At 35.8% G+C, this 26,336-nt stretch overlaps 1 protein-coding gene across 1 annotated transcript in view; it reads left to right on the top strand.

The window, feature by feature from the left end:
• Nucleotides 1-18,149, top strand: part of RUNX1 (RUNX family transcription factor 1) — a 93,423-nt gene extending 75,274 nt beyond the window's left edge. Inside the window, exons 5-6 of the mRNA XM_032220312.1 lie at nucleotides 11,666-11,827; nucleotides 15,731-18,149. Of these exons, the coding sequence (XP_032076203.1) occupies nucleotides 11,666-11,827; nucleotides 15,731-16,224 (656 nt within the window). The 3' untranslated portion in view covers nucleotides 16,225-18,149. The remainder of the gene's footprint in view (nucleotides 1-11,665; nucleotides 11,828-15,730) is intronic.
• Nucleotides 18,150-26,336: the final 8,187 nt, after the last annotated feature.

Below are 26,336 nucleotides of genomic sequence, written 5' to 3'. Positions count from 1 at the left end.
AAAATTGTAATAATATTTCTTTGTTGAAACTTGCATTTTCTTGTTTTAAAGCACAACAAAGAGCTTTGAGTAATGAAATAAAGATAGGAGTTTGATGTTATCTCATATCTATAAACCCTTCCCAGAGTCCATTGATGGCCAGTATCCAGAATATTTGTGTTTAAACATAGTTGGTTGTATTAAGTATAAGGGCATATTCATTCTTCAGTAAACAGTATTTTGCTTCAAGGCCCAAATCTTTTAAATGCTTGCAAAGAATGGTAATTGTCTAAGTCTGCCTTCAAGTATCTCACCAAGTATTACCTAAGATTCACAGATTCAGGTACGTCAGCAGTTTGAAAGGAAGGAGTGGGGAGCATACCTGTTTAGATTTAATCTGATGGGAAGCTAACAGTTTTTTAGTTAGCTTGTATTTTTAACAAGGAACTAAGAAAAAAGCAGTTGTTATGTGGTTAAAAGTTTACAATTATTTAAATGCAAGAACTGCAGTGCGCTATATAAAGTGATAACTATTTCTGGATTTGCTATTATCAAATATAATATAAAAATCTCTGCAATAACAAAACTAAGTATATGTCAGTTATGGGTTATCTATAATCTACAGATCAGTAAGTCCCTTACTCCATGAAGTCTGGATGGGTTCTTGGAGAGCTCTCTTAATTTATAATGTAAATAGTAAATAAGCAAGCTCTCCAAAAAATTATGTATGCTACTTTATTTGCTGTTGATGAATCTCTTCCAATGTTCTGCTCATTTGCTATACAGTATTATCAAGTTACTAATGATGAAAGACGAAGCAAAAAAAAAAAAAAAAACTGCAGAAAATCCAGGTGCTGGTTAGATTAGATTAAGCAGGAGGCAAAACTTGAGTGACTTTGTGTAACTGTGGGGGGACCTAGTTAATACTTGAATAAAAGATTGGAAGGAATGTCCAAAGTAGTAGACTAAATAGGGAAGTTGAAATAACATTAGAAAGAAAGCAAGAGTAAACTACTTCTACACTGTTGCCAAGAAAATTATATAGTAGAGTTATGCACAAAATGAAAAATGTGTTTTATTTTCAGCCCAAAACAAACAGCGGACTTTGATTCTACTATCTTAGGTCCAAAACCTTCTATCTTTTGATCCGCTGCTAGGAGATCATAGATGTCGAGGTGCGGGGTCTTGTTTTATCTTTCACTCTTTTAGGATTCCCTTTTCACATTTTTCTTCATGCAGCTAGAGTATATGCTGTAATTCCTATTTGTAAATCTATTTTTGATGCAGTATATACTGAAATATCCAGTGTACCATTTTTTTCTCCCTAGCATTTTCCTGCAAATTCTGGGTCCACTTTTTTTTTCAGATCAGCCTTGTGCTGATCCATTGAATCAACTGACCAACTTATTGCCTGAGCCTGACATTGTGAGCTGAGACAAAGTGACTGACTCAATCCTCCTCTTTCCTTTTGTAGGAAGTTATCACCCAGCCCTCTCCCATAAAAAAATGAGATATCCTAGGAAATATTGAAAAGGCAGAATATTTCTCTGGATGTGAAAAGGAAGAAACATGTTTTAAAAAACGGAATAGCTGCCTGCAGCTTCCTGCCCATCCCCCTTGTCAAAGAGCCATTAAAGCCTGAGCTAGTCCACTTTACATAATAAAGAGTTCTCCCCTTCAGCTCCAGAGTGATGGGATTAATGCATGATAATATTGGCCCTTTACCCAATTCACCACATGGCACCTGAGATCTCAACCAAACCTGGATTTAAAATGCAGCCTAGAGAGTTGCCCCTGATGGGCCCATGGGAGTCTGACAACCAATCAGAATACAAGCTCAAGATCAAAGGCCAGAGGGGGGATAAAACCAGGGACTCAGCTTCTCTTCCTCCCTTCTCTTCTCCACCAACATTGAAGCATGTTCAGGACTCAAGCCATGTGGTCCTGTCCACCATTAAAACTATCTTTCCAAGCAGCCTCCATGTCTCCAGTGTCTTTTTCCCCACTTGGAGCTGAACCCAGAAGGACATTTCTTCCAACACTTTGTAAACACATTTTATAATACATTATATTTAACTCATGGGTTTTCCCCTTACCATATAAACTTAGATGTCTTTTTGCCATCGTTTAAAGGGTGCATCAGTACTCAAAATAGCATTGTCTGACATCATTCTAGGCAGAAAATTCATTTTTACCACAGAAATTCTTTCCAACAATAATTGTAGTTTCTCACATCTGAGCATAGCCCTTTTTAAATTTCATTTCATGTCTTAATTATTTTGAAATAACATTCTATTTGTCATTATTTGTCAACATTTGTGGTAAGGATTCTTCTTTGTTAGGAACTATTAAACTAACCTTATTTCATAGTTTATGATTTTAACATTATGATATTTTAGTCTAAAACTGGCTTTGAACTTTTGGGATGCAATAGAATCAGGTTTTCAAATTTTTCTCCTCATGCACAGGAAATAGTTGAATAAAACTATATAAATTCTACAATTAAAATGCTTGCATTAAGTATTTTCAAATACTGCAGAGTTCTCAGTATTATTACAAAAATAGCAACCTACCACTTACAGTTTGCTTGCTGTTTAGGTCTTGAGGCCTGCAATCTGAGATATAATATAAAATGGACTAATCTCAGCTTCCTGTGAAAGTCATTTCAAAGGCCCAAGCTTCTCTAGAACTTCTTAAATGGTTTTAATGCCTCAGTAAAACCACAAAAGCTCTAAATTAAAAGCAAACATTAGGGCATTAGGGCATTGCTTAAAAGTACTTGTGTCTTTTTAAAGAACCTAAATAACTTTGACAATGATATTGAAACCTTAGGTGCATTATAACTGTGTACTTTTTAGTTATATGAGAAAATGCAGTTAAAAGGGTTGTTTGTCCAAAATTGATCTGGCTCCCTCTCAGCTCCCTAGAAGGGAAGGAGGTTCCGCCAAGGAAAGGATCTACAACATGAGATGTTGGAAGTCATGGCCAGAGCAGCCTTTGCCCAGCTTTGTTTGGTGCATCAGACAAATTTTTTTTGAAGCAATAGTGCTTCATGCCCTCGTTACTTTAGACCAGTGTTTTACAACCTTGGCAACTTTAAGATTAAGATTATTTAAGATTTAACACTGTTCTACACTATTCTCCAATGACTTGACTTAGAGTGGCTTTTAAATATGATTTGGAAACTGCAATTGATACAAAATGCAACAAGCTGCTTGTTGCTTAGTGACAACTTTTAACACCAGTTTTGCTGTATTAGTTAACTTAATTTCTGGGTTTAGAAACAGAGGAACGGCAGGATTACTTGAAGTTAACATACAGGTGAAACTCGAAAAATTAGAATATGGTGCAAAAGTTCATTTATTTCAGTAATGCAACTTAAAAGGTGAAACTAATATATGAGATAAGACTCATTACATGCAAAGGAAGATAATTGAAAACCCCAAATCCACAATCTCAGAAAATTAGAATATTACATGCAATCAATAAAACAAGGATTGTGCATAGAACAATATCGGACCTCTGAAAAGTATAAGCATGCATATGTACTCAGTACTTGGTTTGGGCCCCTTTTGCGGCAATTACTGCCTCAATGCAGAATGGCATGGAAGCTATCAGCCTGTGGCACTGCTGAGGTGTTATGGAAGACCAGGATGCTTCAATAGTGAGAGACAGACAGACAGACAGACAGACAGACAGACAGACAGACACTTTCCATTATATGATTTTGAAATGAAATCAAAGAATTTGTAAAGAATGAATATGAAAAGAGTCTGCAAAAGACCAAAAGAAGGCAAAAACTACCCAGAAGGAAAGCCAAAGGGAAAAGGGAAAGATCTCAGGGAGGAACCCATAGTCAGTACCTTCAAAAGGACACTGAGTACACATAATGCTTTTTCTAACCACTTTTGGAAATTGTTAACTCTTTTCAGTTATTAGGAATCATTGAACTGATACGTCTGAAAACATCAGGTAACTTTCATTCAATTTTTCAATCATTCCAAGGGAAGATTTCATATAATTATTTGCAAAATCTTATATCAAATCCATCTGAAACTATTGCTAAAATCATGCATTATACTTTTTTCTTTTAACTTTTTTTGCATTTTTCATTTTTAAAAAATAAGTATTTTTTAAAAAAAATAAAATAAAATACAAGCACTTCTTTCTCTTATTAGCTCCTTTGAGTAAAAGTAATTTCATAATGAAATAGCTGGTGATAGAACTGTACAATTTCCTCTGTAATTTTCCAGTTTCTTATGTTGGTGTTCTCAAAGATAAGTCAATATTTATGTTATATGCCTGCTACTCATAGTGATGAAGTTGTCTTTTGGTAAACTCCTCCTTTTTCAATGTCCTGAATAATCCAGCTACCAGGAAATGATACTGTCATTAAAAAGCAGCATTAGGCAAGGATTCAGTACGCTTTGCTATTTGTATAGAAGGAAAATATGAAGAAAAGGAAAAAATTACAGCTAGTTGGGGTTAATGGAAGACCTTTTAAACACATACCTTCAAAGGCTACATTGTGGATGGGTAGGCTAATTAAAATGTATTATTGGAAGAATTCAATTGACCTATGCCTATATTTAGGACACAGAGCTAGAATTAAGATAACTGATGTGTTATGAGTGCATACTGTGTCCACAAACACTTGCAAGAACGTGGTACTGGACAAACCTGTCTACCAGTGGATTTTAGATATTGAGGAAACAGTGGGAAGCCTAGGTAGATTGAATGTTAAAGAGAGGATTAAAAAAGTAAACCAATTAAACTGACAAAGGTGCAAGATAATAAAGAGATTTAAGCATTTAACAAGTTTTGTTGGTGTGATAATATGTAAACATATGTAATATGGAAAAATAAAATACCCATAGTGCTATACCTGCAAAATCAAACTGACAAAGGCACAGTGCACACTGTTTTTATGACACATATACATAATGGGTGGAGATAAGAATATGTCTTTTGCCATGCCTTGCTTTTCCCTTTTTAAAGTAATGTAAAGCTATTGAAACAAACAATATTGTTAATATTATTTTATATTTTATAAAATATATTTTATAAATCTCTCATATTAAATGCAGCCAGAACTCTTGGGTTTATTTTGAGACTCTTCCTAAATTCTTGGGAATGGATTCTTCAAGCTTCAATTTCCTTGTGTTATACATTTTTTTATATACCTATTTCAACAACTTGTTAAGAATGAAAATGAAGTGTGTGGTATCAGTTAAAATAATTATTGGGCTTGAGCAGAGGGTTGGAGTAGAAGACCTCCAAGGTCACTTCCAACTCTGTTATTCTAGATTATCTTGCTGAATTATAATTAGATTGGTATGTATTACCTCTACAATAGTAATGTATACCAAACATGTATTCATTTTGGATGATGGTTATTAAGAAATTGAAAAAAATAGTGAATGGTCTTTCACATAATACGTTGTATACTTTTTTCTTTCCTTTTTATTTACTAATGTTAGTTAAGAGCCTTGGCTCAAAAATAAGCAGCAAAAGTTCCAGAAAAAAACATTGATGTAGACACTTTTATTCAGAATTGGTCTCCGTCATCTTAATTTGTAATAGATTCACTGCCACATAACTCAATTTGTGCTTATTTATCTTTTGGATAGTTTTCTAATTCATATTATTTGCAATGTTTATTTTAAAATGATAATAAGTTGTGTTCCTTGGTGGGTTGTATTTGTCATATCATAGTTGTTGGTTTAAAACAACAAAAACAGATTTGCAATGAGTGGTTCATACTAGCAAGAAGACTAATTAATATCTGACAAATTAATTTGTGGCTATTTGTATTGTCTCTTCCCATAATGCCTTTAGTTGTAAATTTATTTATTTATTTATTTAAAAAGGCATTAATATAAAAGAGAAATAAAATTATCTACTACGGTACTCTTTGCAGGGATGTGGGTTTCTGTATTATAACAAAAAAGTATTTGTTATCTTGGCAGTTACTGACATATAATCTTCACTACTGATTCACATCCTGCTCAAAAATGATTCCAGCAACACGTTGCATCACTGTAATATCCAGCCTCTTTAAATGCCACCAAGCTGAAAATAATGGCAATATCTGACCTCTGGTGAACTCTGGGTTGGCTTGTGCAATTATGGTTATCTTCCAAAGGTAGCCTTGTGCTTCCAAAGGATCGCAAGCTGCCATTGTGAGAGTTCACTCACTGTTTTTCTTTGCAAGGGCAGTAGTTTCCGGTTGTAAAGGCTGTAGGTTGGAACATAGAAATAACATCTCCAAATTTCACCTATTTTTCAAGCTAGATTTTCTCCCCCTCACCCCACCCCCCCTTAAGGACAAAAATGTCCCCATCAGATCTTCCAGATATGATCAGAACCAACCACAGTTCCTAATAGAAACAGAGGTGTAAGAAGCTCATGCACATTTCTTAATTTCATTCTTATACATTTTCCTTACAAAATGTATTATTATTAAAGAACAAATGTTTAAACAGAGTGACATGATAATGTTGGATGAAAAATTAGATTTTGTAGTTTAAAATATTCTTTTCCACAGTTTAATAATTGAAAATACTTTCCTTGCTCTATGTGCTATGGATTGAATTACAGCTGTTTTGGACAATATCATATACTCATTTTCTACAGATTTCTCAGATTCTACAGATATTTTAACTTATATTGACTGAGAGATAATCTTTGTTGTGATTTACTACAAAGCATTATTGCAAAATCTAGATCTATTCTCGGCCATCTATACAGCAATCTGCGTCCTTAGAATGGTGGACTCTTGTGTTACAGAGATAATTTACACATGAGTCTGGTTTGGCACATTATGTATTCTTGAAACTAAGATATCAAATTGTAGAATAAATCAGCATAATCTATCGCAGTACGGAGTTGCCCCAGAACTTAATTATACTAATTATCTGAGGAATCAAACTGAGCATTAGGTGCTTAAAAGACTATGCAAGAAGCTCTCTGTTGCCACCCAATGGTCAGTATATAAAAAAGTATATTTCTTGGACGATACATTTCCTCCAATTATAAGGTCCATATTGCTGCACATACTATATTGTTTAAATCCCTATATTTCTAAGAAGTGGCAAATAGTGGAGCTTCTTTTTTCATATGCATTTAGCTCACCCATTTTTAATCCATGTTTTCTCTTATAGATGTGAATATGTTTCCAAAGCTTATTGTATGAAAGTACTAAATATTATGCAATGTACGCCCTGTTTAATTATGGTTGTCGGGTTGTTATTGTTTAAGAAACCAAACACAAAATTTCTGTGGCTATAAATCATGATGGGGCATGAATGATGGTACAGTTCTTTGTATCTAATAGCTAGCTTGACAGGAAGCTGGACACAGGCAGCATGAATACATGAGTTTAACTAAGCACATTGTGAATTATTGTAGTTTAGTTCCCACCCTGAAGTGTTTTGTTGCAATAATTGTTTACATATACTTTCTCACACTATAAAATGCAGAAATGAATAGTACTTGTTACAGTAAAAAGCACTGTATGTAGACTGCAAATGATCTAAACTGATAGTAGAATAATCAAGATGATCCTTTTCATTTTGTTCCTTTTAGTTCTGTCTAAAAAATACTGGAACCTCATTTTGCTACCAGATATCTTTATTTCAGATTGTAACTGCATAATTCAGTAAAGTGGCTTCCTTAACCTAGTAGCTTTTGCATGTATGATGACTAAAACTCCTAAAATCCCTGTTATTATAGATGGACTGGATGAAGTTTTGGGAAGAACACCAAAGTTGTGGGAGCAACATACTCCACATTTATTGAAGTCAGCGGAATTGGGAAATCTCTGATCTTGGAATTAGTGTCAATAACTTTGTCTCTGAAGCTCCATATCTAGTTCTCTCTCTTTCTCTCCCTCCCTCCCTCTCGCCCCCCTCTTCCCCCGACACATACATATACACACACAGAGAGATGCATGTACATAAACACATGCATGTGCACACACAAGGGCAACCAGTCCCATGTGCACTGGGCACATATGGGCACACAGACACATGGGCACACCAGTCCCACACTTCAGAAGATTGCCAGGTTGAAGAAGGCTGATATCTTCTCATCTGTTACTATGAAGCTGCTCAGCAGTTGTTGGCATAATTGCTTGTCTATTACACAGGTCTTGGATAATCAGAAAAAATGTGTCACCAATTGGCTGACTTTCTCTGTTTCTGGAAAGATAAGGGGCATGGTTTGAAAAAAATATATCAAGGGAAACAAAATAAATAGGGGCAAATGAAAACTTTGGAGAAAAATAAACTAGGTTAAGGAGAAGAGGAAAATAAAGCAGCAGGCAATCTAAGAGGCAAAAGAAAATTGAAAATTATCAGGACTTTCATGGTGGGAAGGTGAATTTGAGGAGTGCTTAAAGAATTCAATCTTTGTCCGTTCTATTATAGAAGGATCTGATATGCACCTTCTGATGTAATGTGCATATTATCATTTGTCTACTGAGTTTGCACCTTTCAAATATTCTAATAGAATTCTCTAATCTAAACTTTTGAAATATGTTGTATAGTATATAAAATGAATATTTTAAACTAATTATATAAATGTATAAAGATTATGTGTGTATCATTGCAGATTAATGGTAAAGTGCAATGGAAGAAACATATAGGTGAGCACATGTGAAAGCAATTCAGAAATAGAATCTTCTCTGAAACTTCACATATTGATTTGAGTTCATCAACCAAGTCTTTAGCAGCTGGTGATTTTTAATAAGGTTCATAAAGACAAAACTGGTATAGCATCTCATTTTCATATGGTGCTATTCACAGTTGTTCTAACTTCTCATATTCTGATCTTCGCCTGATATTTTTAGTGGTTACGAACTCCACCTCCTCACAAAGGACTTTAGATAAAAAGAACTTGTTTAGTTAAATATATATTTCTTTGCATACCCATATTTTTTGTTGCATGCAACTAGGCTAAGTACAAAGCCAAGTCATGGTCCTTTCATTTGGTTTTCTCAAAAGGCAGTCATTGTCTCATCACTTCAAGTGGTACAGAAGTGCTAACAAATGGAAACACAAAGCAGGGTCTCAGCTGTCACTAAAATTTTATGTCTTGCAAGCCAGACTTCTAGAGACAGTCCAATGTTTGATATCTGTCCAAATAGGTTCTGTTTCCACTTATGTGATTTGCAAAGATAGCATAGTTCCCAGCTTTCTGGATTTATAGGCCTGAATATTTTTCTAAATAACTAAAGTGCAGGTGAATGGTGACTGCATGTCACACAATCTTGGGTAAAGACCGATCTTTTAATAGGGCTAAAAACAGTGGGGATTTGAACCAGGCTTCATTCTGTTTTGGTCTCAGAAATTGAAAATGGTTATGTGTTCTTGTATTAGCATTACTCATTTACTGCTTTTAAGTCCTTACTGTAAATATTTAAGTAAACTAATAATGCTCCATTTGGGTAACTCTTTTTTTAAAATTTATTGAACACAGATGTGCTTGGCTGGGTTTTTATTTCAGTACATGGTGTGAATACAGCCAAAGGCTGCAGAATTTTCCACATACTGGTATATTTTGATAGAAAACTTTTAACATTTAGATTTAACAGTTGGGTAAATGGAAATTCACCATTCTGTCCTAAAATAGAAAAAGGTGAACTTACATACACCAAAATGAAGAAAGAATTGTAGAATCAGAAGTATAGGGTACTTAATCTCATTTGATATGGGACAGGAAATTTTGTGCATCTGGTACAGCTTTTCTCTGAAGATCTCTTTTAGCTGATTACAGTAGATAAATTGTCAAACTATTCTTCGGTCAGCCACAGTATTTATATTTGGGTAACATGTTCAGAAGATGCATGAAAATAGCTCAGAGCTTTTTTCCATTAAAAAAAAATACGTTTGAAAGAGGGCATTTGTTGATACTTTTGTTAGTACCCAATTATAAAGCTTCTATATGTAATTTCTAGCAATGATGTTTTTTAAATCCCCCCCAACTCATAATAGGAAAATATGTTAGGAATCCAGATGTTAAAACTAAAGACTAACTTGTCTATTTCTAGAAATTTACTTGAGAAACCCAGAATAATAAATAAATGTGTATATAAAACAAGCATATGGTACAAAATTGGATGACTATAACCTGCCCTCCTCCAGGAAGCTTTACATAAGTTGTTGATCTGTGGGATTTATTGGGTATGGTCAAGATTTCTTGATCTAGATAATTCAGTAACACTAAATCAGGGGTGTCCAAACTTTTTGCAAGGAGGGCCAGGTTTGGTGAGGGGAAAATGTGTGGGGCCGACCATTCAGCCTGACATTCTTTGAACCATTAACGTTAAATGCAAAGGAACTATTTTGTGAAAGATTAAACCAGGGGTAGTCAACCTTTTTATATCTACCGCCCACTTTTGTATCTCTGTTAGTAGTAAAATTTTCTAACTGCCCACCGGTTCCACAGTAATGGTGATTTATAAAGTAGGGAAGTAACTTTACTTATAAAATTTATAAAGCAGAGTTATAGCAAACCTCTACCGTCCACCATGAATGCTGGAACGCCCACTAGTGGGCGGTAGGGACCAGGTTGACTACCACTGGACTAAACAAATAACTCAGGCAGGGAGAAGAGGCTGAGGGCCACTCGAAATTTGAAAACGGGCCACAATTGGCCCCTAGGCTGGACTTTGGACTTTGGACATGCCTGCACTAAATATATAAATTAAGTATAAATACTTATTTGGCAGTCTGACCATGAAGATCATTTGTAATTTGAAATGATGTCCTAAATTAGCAAATAAAAATTTAATATACAGATATTTAACTCTTGTAATCTTTCCTTGCTTCCTCAAAACCATCAGTTTGTCTGCAAATAGAGTTTTAGCTTACAAAAGCAAAACAAAATGCAAAAAATAAAGGGCAGAAAACCAAGGAAATTAAAATTAAAATCAAGGTCATTGTAATTAATTAATTCAAAGCTAGGCAAAAGGGGCTACATTTTCCCTTTGCCTAAATGTTGGGCAAGCTGGAACCAAACGTGTCCCTTGGTAAAGCATTCTAGAGTCTGGGGACCATTGAGGAGGAGGAGAAACTTTTTTGTGGGTCACAAAGCTAACCTTCTGACCACAGGATACTTGAGAAATATACTTATCTTTGGTCATTGTTGAAGATTCCAAAATAATAAGATGTGCTTTGTGGTGCCATTGAGCAAGCTGCACTTTTTTGTAATTGTATATCATGATGCATGTCTCATGTAGGTAAAGTTTGCATCCCAGCATTGCACTCTATGTCTTTTCATTACCCTAATCTTTTCCTACCCCTCTTGAAGGGGCCTTTACTGCTGATATAAACCAGTAGGCAGGTTCATAGAGGGAGACATAATGCTGAGGCCCTAATCCTTATTCTGACAAAGAGAACAAATGCTATTGTGTTCCATTCAGCCAATTTGATTTTAGCGTTTTGTGATCTATTACTCATGGAATTTAAAGTATTTATACTATACTAAGTGACATTTATAAAAGAACTGCCTTGCTGTATCCTATAGTAACACAACAACCAGAGGGCATACATTTTGCAACCATCCTTGCAAGAATCTGCAATAAATCACATCTGGATGATTTACCATGAACTGATGCTCTATGGTTAATGTTAGATTAAGAAATGTATTTTACTATTCTTCACATCTATTTTCCCTATTTCAGATACAAGGCAACTTCAGCCATCTCCTCCCTGGCCTTATGACCCATCTTACCAATATCTGGGATCAATTGCAACTTCTTCTGTTCATCCAGCTACACCAATTTCACCTGGAAGGGCTAGTGGAATGACCTCCCTTTCTGCAGAGCTTTCAAGCCGGCTAACAAGTAAGTGGCTTGGAGAATCTTGTCCCTTGAACAAGTAAAATGCTGCAGCTTTTTGCATAAATTACGGTGTCAAGCTTTAATATAACTCCAGAAATGTGGTTTTACCCTATTGGATTTCCTGTTCCATCCATAACAATTCTTCTGATAGTTTCCAGAACAAAAAAACATTGTGTTTTGATTGGGATAAATATATAATGAACAAATTAATGTATAGAAAAGAATTCAGATCCAAGACATTAGTGTAGCTAGTCAGAAATGTAATATTAGAAGAATAATACTTTAGTCCCATTTTTAAAACACTAAGTTAGGAAACCAGCAAGTTTAAGATATTGCACCACTGGTTGTAGTGGTAGAAGTTATAGTCAACTCTCAAGAACAGAAGTTGATTGGGTAACTTTGGGCCAATCACTTTCTCTTAGCCCAACTTACCTCACAAATGGTTGTTGTGAAAAAAGAATGATATGCATGTTGCCTTGAATTCCTGAAAAGTGGGATATACAGTGGTTCTTAAATGTTTGTGAATCCTTTCGAATTTTCAATATTTTGAAAATATGACCTAAAACTTTATCTTTTTTCCCAAAAATCCTAAAATTAGATGCTAGCTTGGAGCACTTTTAGTAGCTTCAGCTTGAATAAATCACACCTGGATAAGAGTTGTTAATTATTGTTGTTGCATGATATAAGAATAGATAAGCTTGCCAGCGGCTTGTTTCACCATCATTTCATCAGCATGATGGGAAATTCCCATACTGATATATCCCAGTCATGGGCACTATTTTCCCACGACCCTGTGTACCTCACAACCAATTCTCTTTTGGCTTAGATACAGCTCAGCTCAAATTGCAAAAGTTCCATTTTGTGATTTCCAATGCAGCAGTTAGGTATGGCTTGGAGGCTGGCTGTTTTCTCATTCCTTACCCTGCCCTCTGTTACTTAAAATTTAAGGCTTGGTTTATTTTATAGATTTCATCCACACCATTGTAATCTTTCAACCCACTTTTCAGTCCCTAAAAATGCATATCATTCCCCCCCCCCGCACTTATGAATAAAACGCCTGAAATTCTGCCTTCCCCATCTTCTATCCTCTGGGCTCAAGCATTGTCATCTCCTCTTTCCCTTCTACAAGGCAACCTATAGCCACAGTTGCAATTGTTGAGAGGTGCATCTGGATGCAAAACAATGACATTACTGACATCACAGCTCCTTGGTACAGATACGTGAGGCAATCAGATGTTCAGCACATGACATTTCTATTACTATATTTCCCTGCTGCATTACAGCCTCACCAATTGAATTTCTGCTTCTCACAGTTACCACAAGCAGAAACCTTCTCAGGGAAAAAGTGGCAGTCCTCTTTACAACTGGCATTTAGGCTTGAAATCTGATCTGCAAGGGAGGCATTTCCAGGTGTTCAGTAGCATTGTTTAGAAGAAAGGCAGATGGTGATTATATATGGCACATCCAAAATTTCGACTATAGGCTGTCACAGAAACCTTCTGAGAAACTTGTTGAAGGATATCAAAGAAGTCTGGTTTGCCGGCTGACAAGCTTTCAGAATCTGACACTATATTTGCAGCACCCTTTTAATCCAGTCGCAGAACAGACTGTTTTTATTTTCTTTCTTCCACCTTTCTGACTCTTTCCCTTCTGTAGGCACACATTCCTTTTAGGCAGACTCCACACTGTGTCTGAGGAGGGCTTGCCATGAGGAAAGGTTGCTTTATTGTTATTTTAATGCCTTGTAATAGCTGGCAAGGAATGGGAGCCAAAGTCTCTGTTAACTGGAGCCTGTCTCCTAGCTCTCTTTTAAGAGGCCATTATCTTTCATCTGTGGGAGGGGAGAGGCTTTGGAGGGGAAATGAGAGTTCCTCAATCAGCAGAGGAAGGGAGCTGAAGTTCATTATTTCAAATGGGGAACAAGCTATTCAAAATGCTTTTAGTAGTTCCTAAATTTATAAACTTTGTGAATTTCTGTTGACCAAGCAGCCAGTACTCTATGTAGTCCAGATGAAAGGAGTAAAGGAATGAAGTTCACAAATTGTGTGTGTGTGTGTGTGTGTGTGTGAGAGAGAGAGAGAGAGAGAGAGAGAGAGAGAAAGAGAGAGAGAGAGAGGGAGGGAGGGAGGGAGGGAGAGAGAGAGAGAGAGAGATTACCCCTTCCCCACTTCTCTTTCTCATTCTCACATGCACATACATATAGCTAACAATCTTTAAATGATCCCTGCAAAGTGTCTGCTTGTTTGGGACTAGCTTGGCTTCTCTTCTCCTACATTTCATGATTAGGGTTACTGAGGTGAAAGGTGGATGTGTGGAAAGATTCAGCCTCACTTGTTTTTCAGTGTGACCAAACTGTCAGAGAAACCCAATTCATCTCCTACTAATTAAATATTTCCATACTTCCCATTAACTACCCGATTTACAAAATGCATCGGGATTGAAATATACTAAAGGAAAAGAAATCAATAAATGGTAGTTCCAAGCAACTATGTTTTTAGTGGGCCAAAAGGCTGATATTGCAGCATTGAAAAGATAATATGGCCCCTTTCACTGGATTAGAGACCTGATTGCATTTGCCACTTATGAGTAGATTGCTTACAGAGATAGACTTCATATAGACAAATTTAATGAAATAAGGAATTAACTTTTAGAAAATAACAGACGGTAAAAAAGACCATGCTATATTAGATGTATTATATTAGAAAATATATGCATTCAAATAATTCTTTAAATAGCTATAGACTGCTAAGTAATATACTTTCTTTTAAGTTTAATTTTTTCACTTTAAAAGCCACTGTTTTTTTTTACAGTGTATAGATTTTTGTTTTGTTTCTTTTTCCTTTTTTATCATTATTTTGAAAGCAAAAATAAGATAAATTCTCGGTGGTGGTTTTGTGACAGGGACCGAGGTGAAATATTTCAAGCTATACATTCCCAACAACACTCTATCCATGCTTGGAATACTGACGGAAATGAATAGTCAGCAGTTTCCTAAATAACTGCTCAAATATTTTAGTCATCTGTTCAAGATAAAACTTTTCTTTGTTTTCACAAAGCAGACATGACCTGCAAACCTTAACACTGAAATCTTTTTCGTAGTTGCTTCTTTCTTACTAAATATATGACAATCACAGTGCTCTATCACTTGCTGCTATCACTCCATAATCTATTTATCATTCTTTATTTTCACTTAAAGCTCAAAATCCAACTCTGAGTTCTGGGTTTACCACATTTTACATGATAAATGGAGGTTCTCCAAGCAGGATCTCCAGGGGTTATTGTATCTGAATAATGTTATGCAAATAAATAAATAAAAATTCCTAAAGAGAATCAAATGTCATTCTTGGTCTTTTCTTTTGCTGCTAAGGGAATATATTTGATTCTATATCAAGCAAAATGTTGATTATTGAACCCAATTGATGATTGTAGCAAAGAAATGGCTATTTGACACAGGACTTGTGAATAGTGGGACAAAGCAAAAGCAGCTGTCACATTCTTGGAACAAAGTCACAGTTTTCTCACTAATTGGATCTTAAGCAGGATTATTGAATAGAGAACTAAGGTTAAATTTATGATTTTGGTGGTTAGATGAAAGACTTTAACTTTAAGTTTAGAAACAGAACACCTCCGTAGTACAACTATTACAAGATTGGTAAAACGTTATTCATATTTCCAATGATAACTAGACATATATACTTAATTTTCTATACTGTGTATACTGAAACACACTATGGAGAATAATCCTGTACCCTAGAGAACATGGCTAATTTATTTTTACTTAAGGCATACATTTCAAAAGCATTCAAGAGCATTACAAAAGCTTAACTGTTAATAGCCAATATTTTGTTTTGCTATTTTACGTTTGTCAAATCTAATTTTCTATTTATATCCTTTCTCCCAAACCAGGTGCTTCAGACCTAACAGCATTCAGTGATCCAAGAGTAGGAATTGATCGTCCATTTTCTGCCATTCCTTCCATTTCTGATCCTCGTATGCACTATCCTGGAGCATTCACCTATACTCCAACTCCAGTCAGCTCAGGGATAGGAATTGGCATGTCTGCCATGACCACCGCCACCAGATATCACACATACCTACCACCTCCCTATCCAGGTTCTTCTCAGGCTCAAGGTAGCCCATTTCAGACCAGTTCTCCTTCGTATCATCTCTACTATGGAACATCAGCAGGATCTTACCAATTCTCCATGATGACTGGTGGTGATCGGTCTCCCCCACGTATTCTGCCTCCTTGCACTAATGCTTCCACCGGATCTACTTTACTCAATCCCAACCTTCCAAACCAAAATGATGTTGTGGACACTGAAGGCAGTCATAGCAACTCCCCCACCAATATGGGAACCACAGCAAGATTAGAAGAAGCAGTGTGGCGACCATATTGAATTATTATTACAGGTGTCTATTCTGGCAATATCCATGCTTTTATATGACAAATGAGAGCACTGCCATGTTTATCTTTCACACAGAATAATAATCAGTTCTGAAGTCAGTATTTCTGGAAATATTGCTATGATTTTGCTCAATGAAGTGATTACATTCCCGTAGACTTTTTCCAAGTTTGAACTTCAGAAAATAACAACATTTTAAGATTGTAGTTTTGTTCACTCACGTTGGCTATAAATATGGAGAAGGATAGATACTCAGTATGTGTCCAGAGTTTCAGACCTTGAAATTTAAAGTATTTTGTTTGACATTTGGTGCTGAGGGATTTAGTCTTACACAATCTTAAATAATTTAATCAATCATTTTGACCTGTAAGTTAAAAGGAAGTATACAACGATTCTCAGAGAGAAACTGTGAATGCTTCTAATTTAGCAATGCTGTGAATAAGAGTTTTTATATTCTGGAAATAATTTTTTAATCAAGTTGTATATCCCAAAGAATACAGGAATTGTTTTTATTTTTATTATGTTTTTCAGCTTGCAACTCATCCTTCTTTGTGTATCATCTTCCTTTATTGGCACCTTAAAATCTGCAGAAAGATTTAATCCTTTTTTTATAATGTGCTCGCTTTTCTTGTACTTTGTCAGCTAAGTGCATCTACAAAAGCCTCTTTTTTAGAAAAGTAATTTAATTTTTTTATTATAAAGGAGTGACAACCTACAGTCCTTCTCAACTACTGAAAAAGTACATGATGAGTTGCTCAATATTTATACTCTGCATTGAACTTTTGTGTGTGATGCACTTATTTAAATATTGCTTTGAAAATAAGCATATACATTTTGTAGCAACCAAAGTTTAAAATTATTACATATAAAATGGCTGGAATAATTATGGATAATGTGACTTTTAATTATTTAGAAATATTGTTTACATTTCGCTCCATTTCATTCTCATCAATAATTTAAACAAAGTCACTTTGTCCAATTGAAAAGCCAGGTTTCTTTGAAAATGTTATGATGAATATCATGTTATTCTTTGAATAAGTTTAGGTTGTATTTGCTGACTTGGGCACTGGAAGCAAAGATTTGTCTCAAAGTATATATTTCGGAATTCCTAGTACAGTATGATATTTATATTCCATCAGCTTTCTTAAAAACAACATAAGGGGGGAAAATCAAACAATACAACTAAATATTAGCATTCTAAATGACTATTAAGTTCCACATTATGGTCAAAATACAATACATCCCAGTTTTCTCCCTTGCCCTAATAAGAGATTCAAAAATTCATTTAAGGCTGTATCCTAACCATAATTTTGAAGAACCAAGTTCATTGTGGTCCCTCCCTCCACATGACACACAATCCAAAGGATTTTCTAGCAATCTTACATAATTGAAGTTCAAACAAATAATAACTTAAGTGTGGGATTCTTCATTCTAGGCATATATTCACTGATTCATCCTCAGCTATTTTGCACCCTTATAAAAGAGAGGTGTGGGCAACGTTGAGACTACTGAACCTGTTTTTGGTCACCCGAGTAACTCCCAAAGTCTCCACTAAAATTCCTATATTCAGAATATTTAGATATTCTGATTTTCAGAGGAAAATTAATAAAAAATATGCTATATTTAAAGTGCATTGGGGGAAGGGAGAACAATCCAAATGGGTAAAATAAGAGCAAGAAACCTCATCTACCACTGCAGAGAAGCGATTTCACAACCACCTGGGAACTAAAGTATAATTTTTGGACACACAAATGTATGTTCATAACATAGAAAGAAAAATGCAGATACTTTTTCTCTCTCTAGGAAAAGCACCCCACTCTTCCACTTTCTATAAGTAGATAGAGGCACAGCATAAAGTAATAATGTTTTTAAAAAGAGTTTGGATAACCATTTGTCTGAAATGGTATAGGGTTTCCTGCCTAAGCAGCAGGTTAGACTAGAAGACCTCCAAGGTCCCTTCCAACTCTGTTATTCTATTCTAAGTCCTAAGCATCCCCACCCTGACATCTTTCCAATATTCAAACTTGCAGGCTTCCAAGTATGCTTACAGTCCAGAAACAAACCCTTGAAGAACAACTGGACCTCACATCTGTATGTGTGATTATGTTTGCGTATCCCACCCTGTAACTCAGTGTGCTTTTTTGTTTGGTTCTATTTGGATTTTATAAAATAGCCTATATAAAAATGCCATTGTTTTCTAATCTCAAACATACAAGATGTCACTTTAAATTAAGCAGCCCTAGTTTATGTGGGATCTAAGTACAGTTGTACTCTTTAAGACCACCCAATGCTCTCAATCTCTATCAGAAGAATTCATATTTAGGTACATCCATGAATAATGAATAGCACAATTCTCTTCCAATTTATGCAGAAATAAGTACTCTCTATACTTACTTGAGAATAAGCCCCAATAAACACAATTCACTAGCTTCTTCCAGAAACAGACTGGATTAAATCCATTTTAGCACTCTCTGTTATGCGAATGTACAGTAAAAAGCACTGAGCTTGAGTTGGGTAAGATTCTGGAGAAGCCAATAAGCTTTAAGTGCTTGGTTGGCATATGCATTGTTATAGATGTCAGCCAGGTTCAGATGAAAAGTTGCAAAAGGCCATGTGTAAGCACTTTGCATGTATTCAGAATGCACTAAACTCACATGAATCAGGGAAGTTGCCTTATACCAGGCTAGTTGTTCACATAGCCTGGTATTATCTACTTCATAATCAGCCAATATTTCTGGCATTGAGCACCATTGGCAAAATCTTAGCACTCTCCTATGATGTTATTATAATTTCACAGGGTTCTCATGAAGTTTTCAACAATTTTAAATATTGCTTTAATTTGAACAAAAATTACTTTGTGAGGGTCTAGAAGATACCATGTTACTTATAGACAGCTTGTTGCTGATGCCTGATGGGCTATCAATAACAATTAGATGTTTTTTCACAATAGTTGCTAACCATCCTTTCAGTTGGCAAGCGATTTAAACCAAGGTCCTTCTGTATGCAAAGTATGTGCTTCACCAGTGAGCTATGACTCAGTTTTTGCAGGTGTGCTGGTTTCCACTTACATGCGTTCCATTCTATCCTTTTTTTGTACTGTTTATCGTAAACATTCAGAATACAGTGCAGTAATGCAGGAAGGTTTTAGGTTGAGAGCACTACATCTAATGTTTCACCTATTAACTTTTCATACCTTTCAATATCTTCCTGGAAGTAAACTCATATAGCACTCCCTAGATTAAAATGTAACAGTACTAACAATTACTTATTTCTTACTTTATTATATTTATCCTTTATTATCCCTGGTGGGCTATTTACCTAATATTTAATTCATTGCCTTCCACCTCCTCCCCCATTGAAAACTAACCAGATTTGCTTTTCCAAACTGTCTTTCTCATGACATTGTCAGTATTAGAATTTGAAAGGCAATTAGTCACAAATGAATGCCAATGAACTTTTAAAAGTGTATATTCAAGATTTCAAGTATGAACTTGACCACAAGGCACAGAGAATCTACATTTTTTTAACTTGATATCTTCCAGATGTGTTGGATTTCATCTGTCATCATCCCTATCCACTTTGAAAAACTGTAATGGTTCTTTAAATATTTTCAGTAGTTGGGGGGGAGCACTTCATTGGACTTTAATTTTATGAGACGTTGATCACATTTGATTTTATATTGCTGTGTAATTAGAAATGCTAAAACAAAGCTACTCCTAAAGGTAGAGCTTTACAAATATACAGACATAACATGATAATAAATTGGTTGAGTTTCTGTTGGATCTCATTCAGAAAGAACAATTGCAAGGTGATGTACTTATAATTCAGTGTTTTTGCCTGCCTTTAAATAGTTTGCAACCACTGTAATGTTTCCACTTTTGGGGCAATGGTCCTTATGACTGTATTCTGCAAAAAAATATGGAAGCACTCTTTGGTGAATAACCTTCCCTAATGTTATATGGCAGCCCTCCCTAATCTAGCATTTGGGGAGATTATATGTAATAGCTGAAGGACACCAGATTATACTTAATCTGTCAAAGTGGCCACCTCAGAGGAATATCCCTGTTTTAATGAAACATAGTTGAGTAGACTTAATTTAGAACTTATTGGTCCCAAGCTTGAAGGGCTTTGTTTTCCTAAAACATAGAATCAAACTTGGTAAAGCTGATTATATATTAGAGTAAAACTCATTTGGAGACCTGTGAAAGGTATATTTTAACACTGCCTTTCTCAATCAGGGGTTTTGAAGATGTGCTTGATTTCAATAATGATCAGAAGTGCTGGGCATCAAAGTAAAAAAAAATTGGAGAGCATCAGCTGTTCTATATTCTATACAAATCAATTATACATTGGAATTCCTTTTGAACCCGAAAAACAGCTATTCCTTTTACAGCAATTTGCTTTATTTTTCTGTCTGACATTTTTTCCCCCTCCAGTTCAACAATATTATCATCTTGTAAAACAGATCATGAAGTACCTGGCTTAATAGCAAATAGTGATTGCTTTATTGAAATTAATTTGATTTTAGTTGAGTTGAACTGATTTAAAAAAAAACCTGCTGGGCTATCAAGTTCCATAACTGAGATTCTAAACATACTTATCTGTAAAAAGAAAAAGTAAGATTTATTTCTAATGACTGCATGTTTGGGGTTAAAAACCCTATGATACTGCTGTTGAAATAACATTTTTCCTATGTCATAATTCAGTGGAGCAAATGGTTCTCATTTATTTCTGCATATTAAGATTTCTATTAAAAGGCCAAGCTGATTTCCAACAGATGACACATAATTATAACTAAAGTACTCATTACTGTCTCCAGAAGATTTTGATACAATTGCTTTAAAAAGAATCCAACCTTTGTTTCTAACATTTTGCCATTCTGTCAACCTTTTGTTGATTTCCCTTGGACAATACTATCCACTAATTATTTTGTTTTACTTGTCATAAAAAGGTTGTCATGAGACTTAATTGTATTTATGTATGTAAATAAGTTTTAAAAGCTTTATAGAACATATTGGTAATGCTTGTAAGTATTTGACATTTTCCTCCTTTACAACACCTTTTCTGAATTCACTTTTCTTAAATACTGTAGAGAACTTTCTTCCAGCTTAATTATTTTAGGTTTTTGAGATGAACTCTTTTAGTTACTTTGTAAACAGTTAAAGCATGGTTTTATGTGGCACACTGAAATATCTTTGCTTTTTTGTTGTAGGAGAATGTGCAAGCAACTGTGGGTTATTTGTGGTATTTGAAAAGTAGCAGACCCAAGTTATAAAAGTGAAATGTTTCAGGAGATGTAAAGTGGTAAATTTGATGAGTGAACAACATAAATAGCAAATTGGGCTGCTTTTGTTAGAACACATGAATTCAACTTTTCCTGAGTGTATTTATCATCAGCTTATACTATGTACAAGAATTGCCACACCTTTTCCTGATCTGGTTATATGGGTCACTTTTAGAAGGAGTTCTCCCCAAACAATAGTGTTTTCTTCCATGGGGGAGAACAGTCCATTTTTACCCACTCAACTAAGTCTCTAGTTGCATAGGCCCTTCCACATAACAAGGTCAATGTGTCCAGAAGAATTTATTGTGAGTAGCATGCAGAGCAGCTGGACTGTTGCATTACTTCTACTGGAAACTTGCTTTCTTTGTACCATAACTGTTCTGTACATTCAATATTACAGTTAGTATCAATGACAAATAAACTGTTTGAGAAGTATATAAGTATCAAATTGCTTCATTATTTCACTGAACTTTGTGAACGCTAGGTTGGTACTTTGATTGCAGTGCACACTAGAGTGTTATACGTATATGGTGTCTAGCCTCTACTGGAACACAGCCAATGAAGGAAGTTCACTATCTCTCTAGGGAATTTATTTCACTGGTAAACCAATTTCTGCTAATTGTTCTGGCACTTTCAAGAGCCCCAGAACAACAGAGAAGGTCAATCTCTTATTCCTCGTAAGTTTGGAAACTCCCAGAAAAATGAAAATCTTGCTGTCCAAAGAATGTTTAAATTTCCATTTAGAAAAAAAGCTCAAATATCCCTTTCCTAAAGTTTCTTGTAATTTTTTTCAGGATGTGCTCTTAATAACCAGATTCATATCAGTCCAGGATTTGCCTATAGTTCCCAAGATTTGACACCTGAAACAGAAAAATCCACAAGTATCTTTCTATGGGAATACATATCCATGAATAATTTTTCTTGACTTCCCAGTACCTCAACTCAACTTTGCACATTTGCTACATTCTACCAATAGCTGGGCTGCCCTTGTATCCTCAAGTGATGGGTTATGCTCTGCCTTTCCCAGCCCTGTGAGACATAGTTGACAGTTTGCTTCCAGGTGAAATTGAAGCTGCTGGTCATTGCCTATAAACATTGTCTTGCATGGCATTGGTTACTTGAGGGATTGTCTGTCTCCTCTGGTAAATACTGTGAAAGTTGGCACACTAGTGTAGGAGCTTTGATTAATCCAGGGGTCAGCAACCCATGGCTCTGGACCCACATGTGGCTCTGTCATCCCTCTGCTGTGGCTCCCTGTCACTCAAAATATGTGTCGTAACCACCAATGTGTGACACCTACCAGCATGTAATTTATTGAGCTTTTCAACTCCCAGTAGGTCAACCATGGATAAATCCAAGAAAAGAAATGTTTCAGAAGAAAACAGAAAACACGTTTAATTCAACTACATATGCTAGTTTTGTGCCCGCTCAGGAAATAGTCAGGCGCAGGAAGGGTTTTGTGGCTCCTGGTGTTTTCTTTTCTTTGGGAAATGGGTCCAAATGGCTCTCTGAGTGTTTAAGGTTGCCGACCCCTGGATTAACCAATGCCATATATCAGGACACTGGAAGCAAACCTTCTCTGCAACACACTTGGAATGCTGTTTGGTATGAGGTTCCCCCCAAGATCCAGGTGACTCCCCATTCAATTTATGTTTTGAAGTGCCTTGGAGACCTGGTTCTTACCCCAGGCCTTTGGTGAAAATGATTGAAGCCCCCTTTAGATTGTGTGAGTTGCTTTTCTTTGTTCCATACAGGTTTTGTCATTTTTGCCATCTTTACTCTTCATTTTTGTCTTTTGCTATTTTTTTATTTTTAATGTTTTATCTTGTAATTTATAACTTGTAATTTGTAAACTATACACAGTTTCTGGATATCAGGCAGCATATTTGTATTATTTTGGTTGCTCACACAGTTAAACAGATGTTTAGATGGGATTGTTTATTATTATTGTTGTTGTTGTTGTTGTTGTTATACAATTGTATCACAGCAGCCAGTTGTTTCGCCGGATTTGGCATTGATTACTAGTCAGGCCCCACCCAGGGGCCTAGGACGTCGTAACGTATTTTCGTAATATGCGTGCAGATCCAAGCAGTGCAGCTTTTTGCATTTGACTGATGGTGATTTTGTAAATTTTTAACTGTTTTAAATGTAATTCCAGTGCTTTTGGAATAGCACAGGGTGGGGCCCGACTAGTAACCAATGCCAAATCCGGCGAAACAACTGGCCGCAGTGATACAATTGAATAATAATAATAATAATGCTCATATTGAAAATCCTGGAGAAGAGAGAAATATCTCACTTTATGATGAGCAATTTCTGCAACAATTTTGCATCCCAATTTATCTTCAAAACAAGCTAGTGAGGTAATTTAGGCAAAAAAATTAATGATTGTCCACATTACGTAGTCAGTTTGTGGTTGGTTGAGAATTATATACTGGAATCTTTTAAGCATTCCTCCAATAACTATATTGTTACATTTCTCACTTTGGTGTCTGTACTTAACTCTCATTGAAATCAGTGAGCAGAAAAATGCTTACTTGCATTTGAAGCATTTGCCATATTTAAATAAGCAGTTTAGCTTTGGAAATGTTTTATTCATGACCTCACAAGTTTGCTCTCTTCTTTAAAACTGCAGAGACCAAGAGTTTCTCAGACTACTATTAATCAGTTCGAGTCATTGTCTGGGAATGGCAAAAATTATAAGAAAAAAGGTAAAATAAAGGGATAAAACACAGACTTTAAAATAAAGAGTTTTTTTAATCTGACAAAAAATGTTTGGTTTCCGACTTTAGAATCATGGTATCATTGATTTAACATGCAATAAAACTCATCTCTTTCTCAACATGTCAGCATTTTTCCTTCTGAATGCCAGTTTTTCATGATAAATTTAATTTCAGTCTCTCAGGAAAGCTTTCCCTTAATTTTTATATTGACAAAATGCCATATTAATAAAAAATAATGGTCGTTGTCTTAGAATCTGAATAGCATTTCACGATTGGTAGATAAGGCCCTTAGGAATTAAACAAAGTTCATTCTCAGTTGAGAACCTTGGCCCAGTTCAGACACATATAGATAGTAGAGGAGAGATTTAATGCATGGAGTGGTACTGTGCAATTTTTCCTCTCGTTTAATATTTGAACTCCACCATAAAATTATTTTTATTAACCCCAAATCCACAATCTCAGAAAATTAGAATATTGTGAAAAGGTGCAGTATTCTAGGCTCAAAGTGTCCCACTCTAATCAGCTAATTAAGCCATAAAACCTGCAAAGGGTTCCTGAGCCTTTAAATGGTCTCAGTCTGGTTCAGTAGGACTCACAATCATGGAAAAGACTACTGACCTAACAGTTGTGCAGAAGACCATCATTGACACCCTCCATAAGGAGGGAAAGCCTCAAAAAGTAATTGCAAAAGAAGTTGCATGTTCCCAAAGTGCTGTATCAAAGCACATTAATAGAAAGTTATGTGGAAGGGGAAAGTGTGGAAGAAAAAGGTGCACAAGCAGCAGGGATGACCACAGCCTGAAGAGGATTGTCAGGAAAAGGCCATTCAAAAGTGTTGGGGACTTTCACAAGGAGTGGACTAAGGCTGGAGTCAGTGCATCAAGAGCCGCCACACACAGACAGATCCTGGACATGGGCTTCAAATGTCGTATTCCTCTTGTCAAGCCGCTTCTGAACAACAAACAACATCAGAAGCATCTTACCTGGGCTAAAGAAAAACAGACATAGTCTGTTGCTCAGTGGTCCAAAGTCCTCTTTTCTGATGAGAGCAACTTTTGCATCTCATTTGGAAACCAAGGACCCAGAGGATGGAGGAAGAATGGAGAGGCACACACAGCAAGATGCTTGAAGTCCAGTGTGAAGTTGTGTTGATTTGGGGAGCCATGTTATCTGCTGGTGTTGGTTCACTGTGCTTCATTAAGTCCAGGGTCAACGCAGCCATCTACCAGGAGATTTTGGAGCACTTCATACTTCCTTCTGCAGATGAGCTTTATGGGGATGCTGATTTCATTTTCCAGCAGGACTTGGCACCTGCCCACACTGCCAAAAGCACCAAAACCTGGTTCAATGACCGTGGGATTACTGTGCTTGATTGGCCAGCAAACTCGAATGACCTGTACTCCATAGAGACTCTATGGGGCATTGCCAAGAGAAAGATGAGAGACATGAGACCGAACAATGCAGAAGAGCTGAAGGCCGCTATTGAAGCATCCTGGTCTTCCATAAAAACCTCAGCAATGCCACAGGCTGATAGTTTCCATGCCATGCTGCATTGAGGCAGTAATTGCTGCAAAAGGGGCCCAAACCAAGTACTGAGTACATATGCATGCTTATACTTTTCAGAGGTCCAATATTGTTCTATGTACAATCCTTGTTTTATTGATTGCATGTAATATTCTAATTTTCTGAGATTGTGGATTTGGGGTTTTCATGAGGTGTACGCCATAATCATCACAATTATGACAAATCATGGCTTGAACTATCTTGCTTTGCATATAATGAGTCTTATCTCATATATTAGTTTCACCTTTTAAGTTGCATTACTGAAATAAATGAACTTTTGCACGATATTCTAATTTTTTGAGTTTTACCTGTACAAATTGATCATCCTGGGGGATTTTAACCTCTGCTATCTGAGCTTGGTGTGGTTTGAGAAATCATGGTCCTCATGACAACTCTGGTCTTAATCTAGGTCATCGTGGATCTGACTCAAAAAGCTGGCCAAATATTGGATTTGGCCTTTACCTTGAGAATTTTCTCAGAAATCTGGAAATGAATTCTGTTGAACATTGGTCAAATTTCATATATTTCCTGGTGAT

Source organism: Thamnophis elegans, chromosome 6 (genome assembly GCF_009769535.1).
Source record: "Thamnophis elegans isolate rThaEle1 chromosome 6, rThaEle1.pri, whole genome shotgun sequence".
Taxonomy (NCBI): domain Eukaryota; kingdom Metazoa; phylum Chordata; class Lepidosauria; order Squamata; family Colubridae; genus Thamnophis; species Thamnophis elegans.
This window is presented reverse-complemented; position numbering and strand designations above follow the sequence as displayed.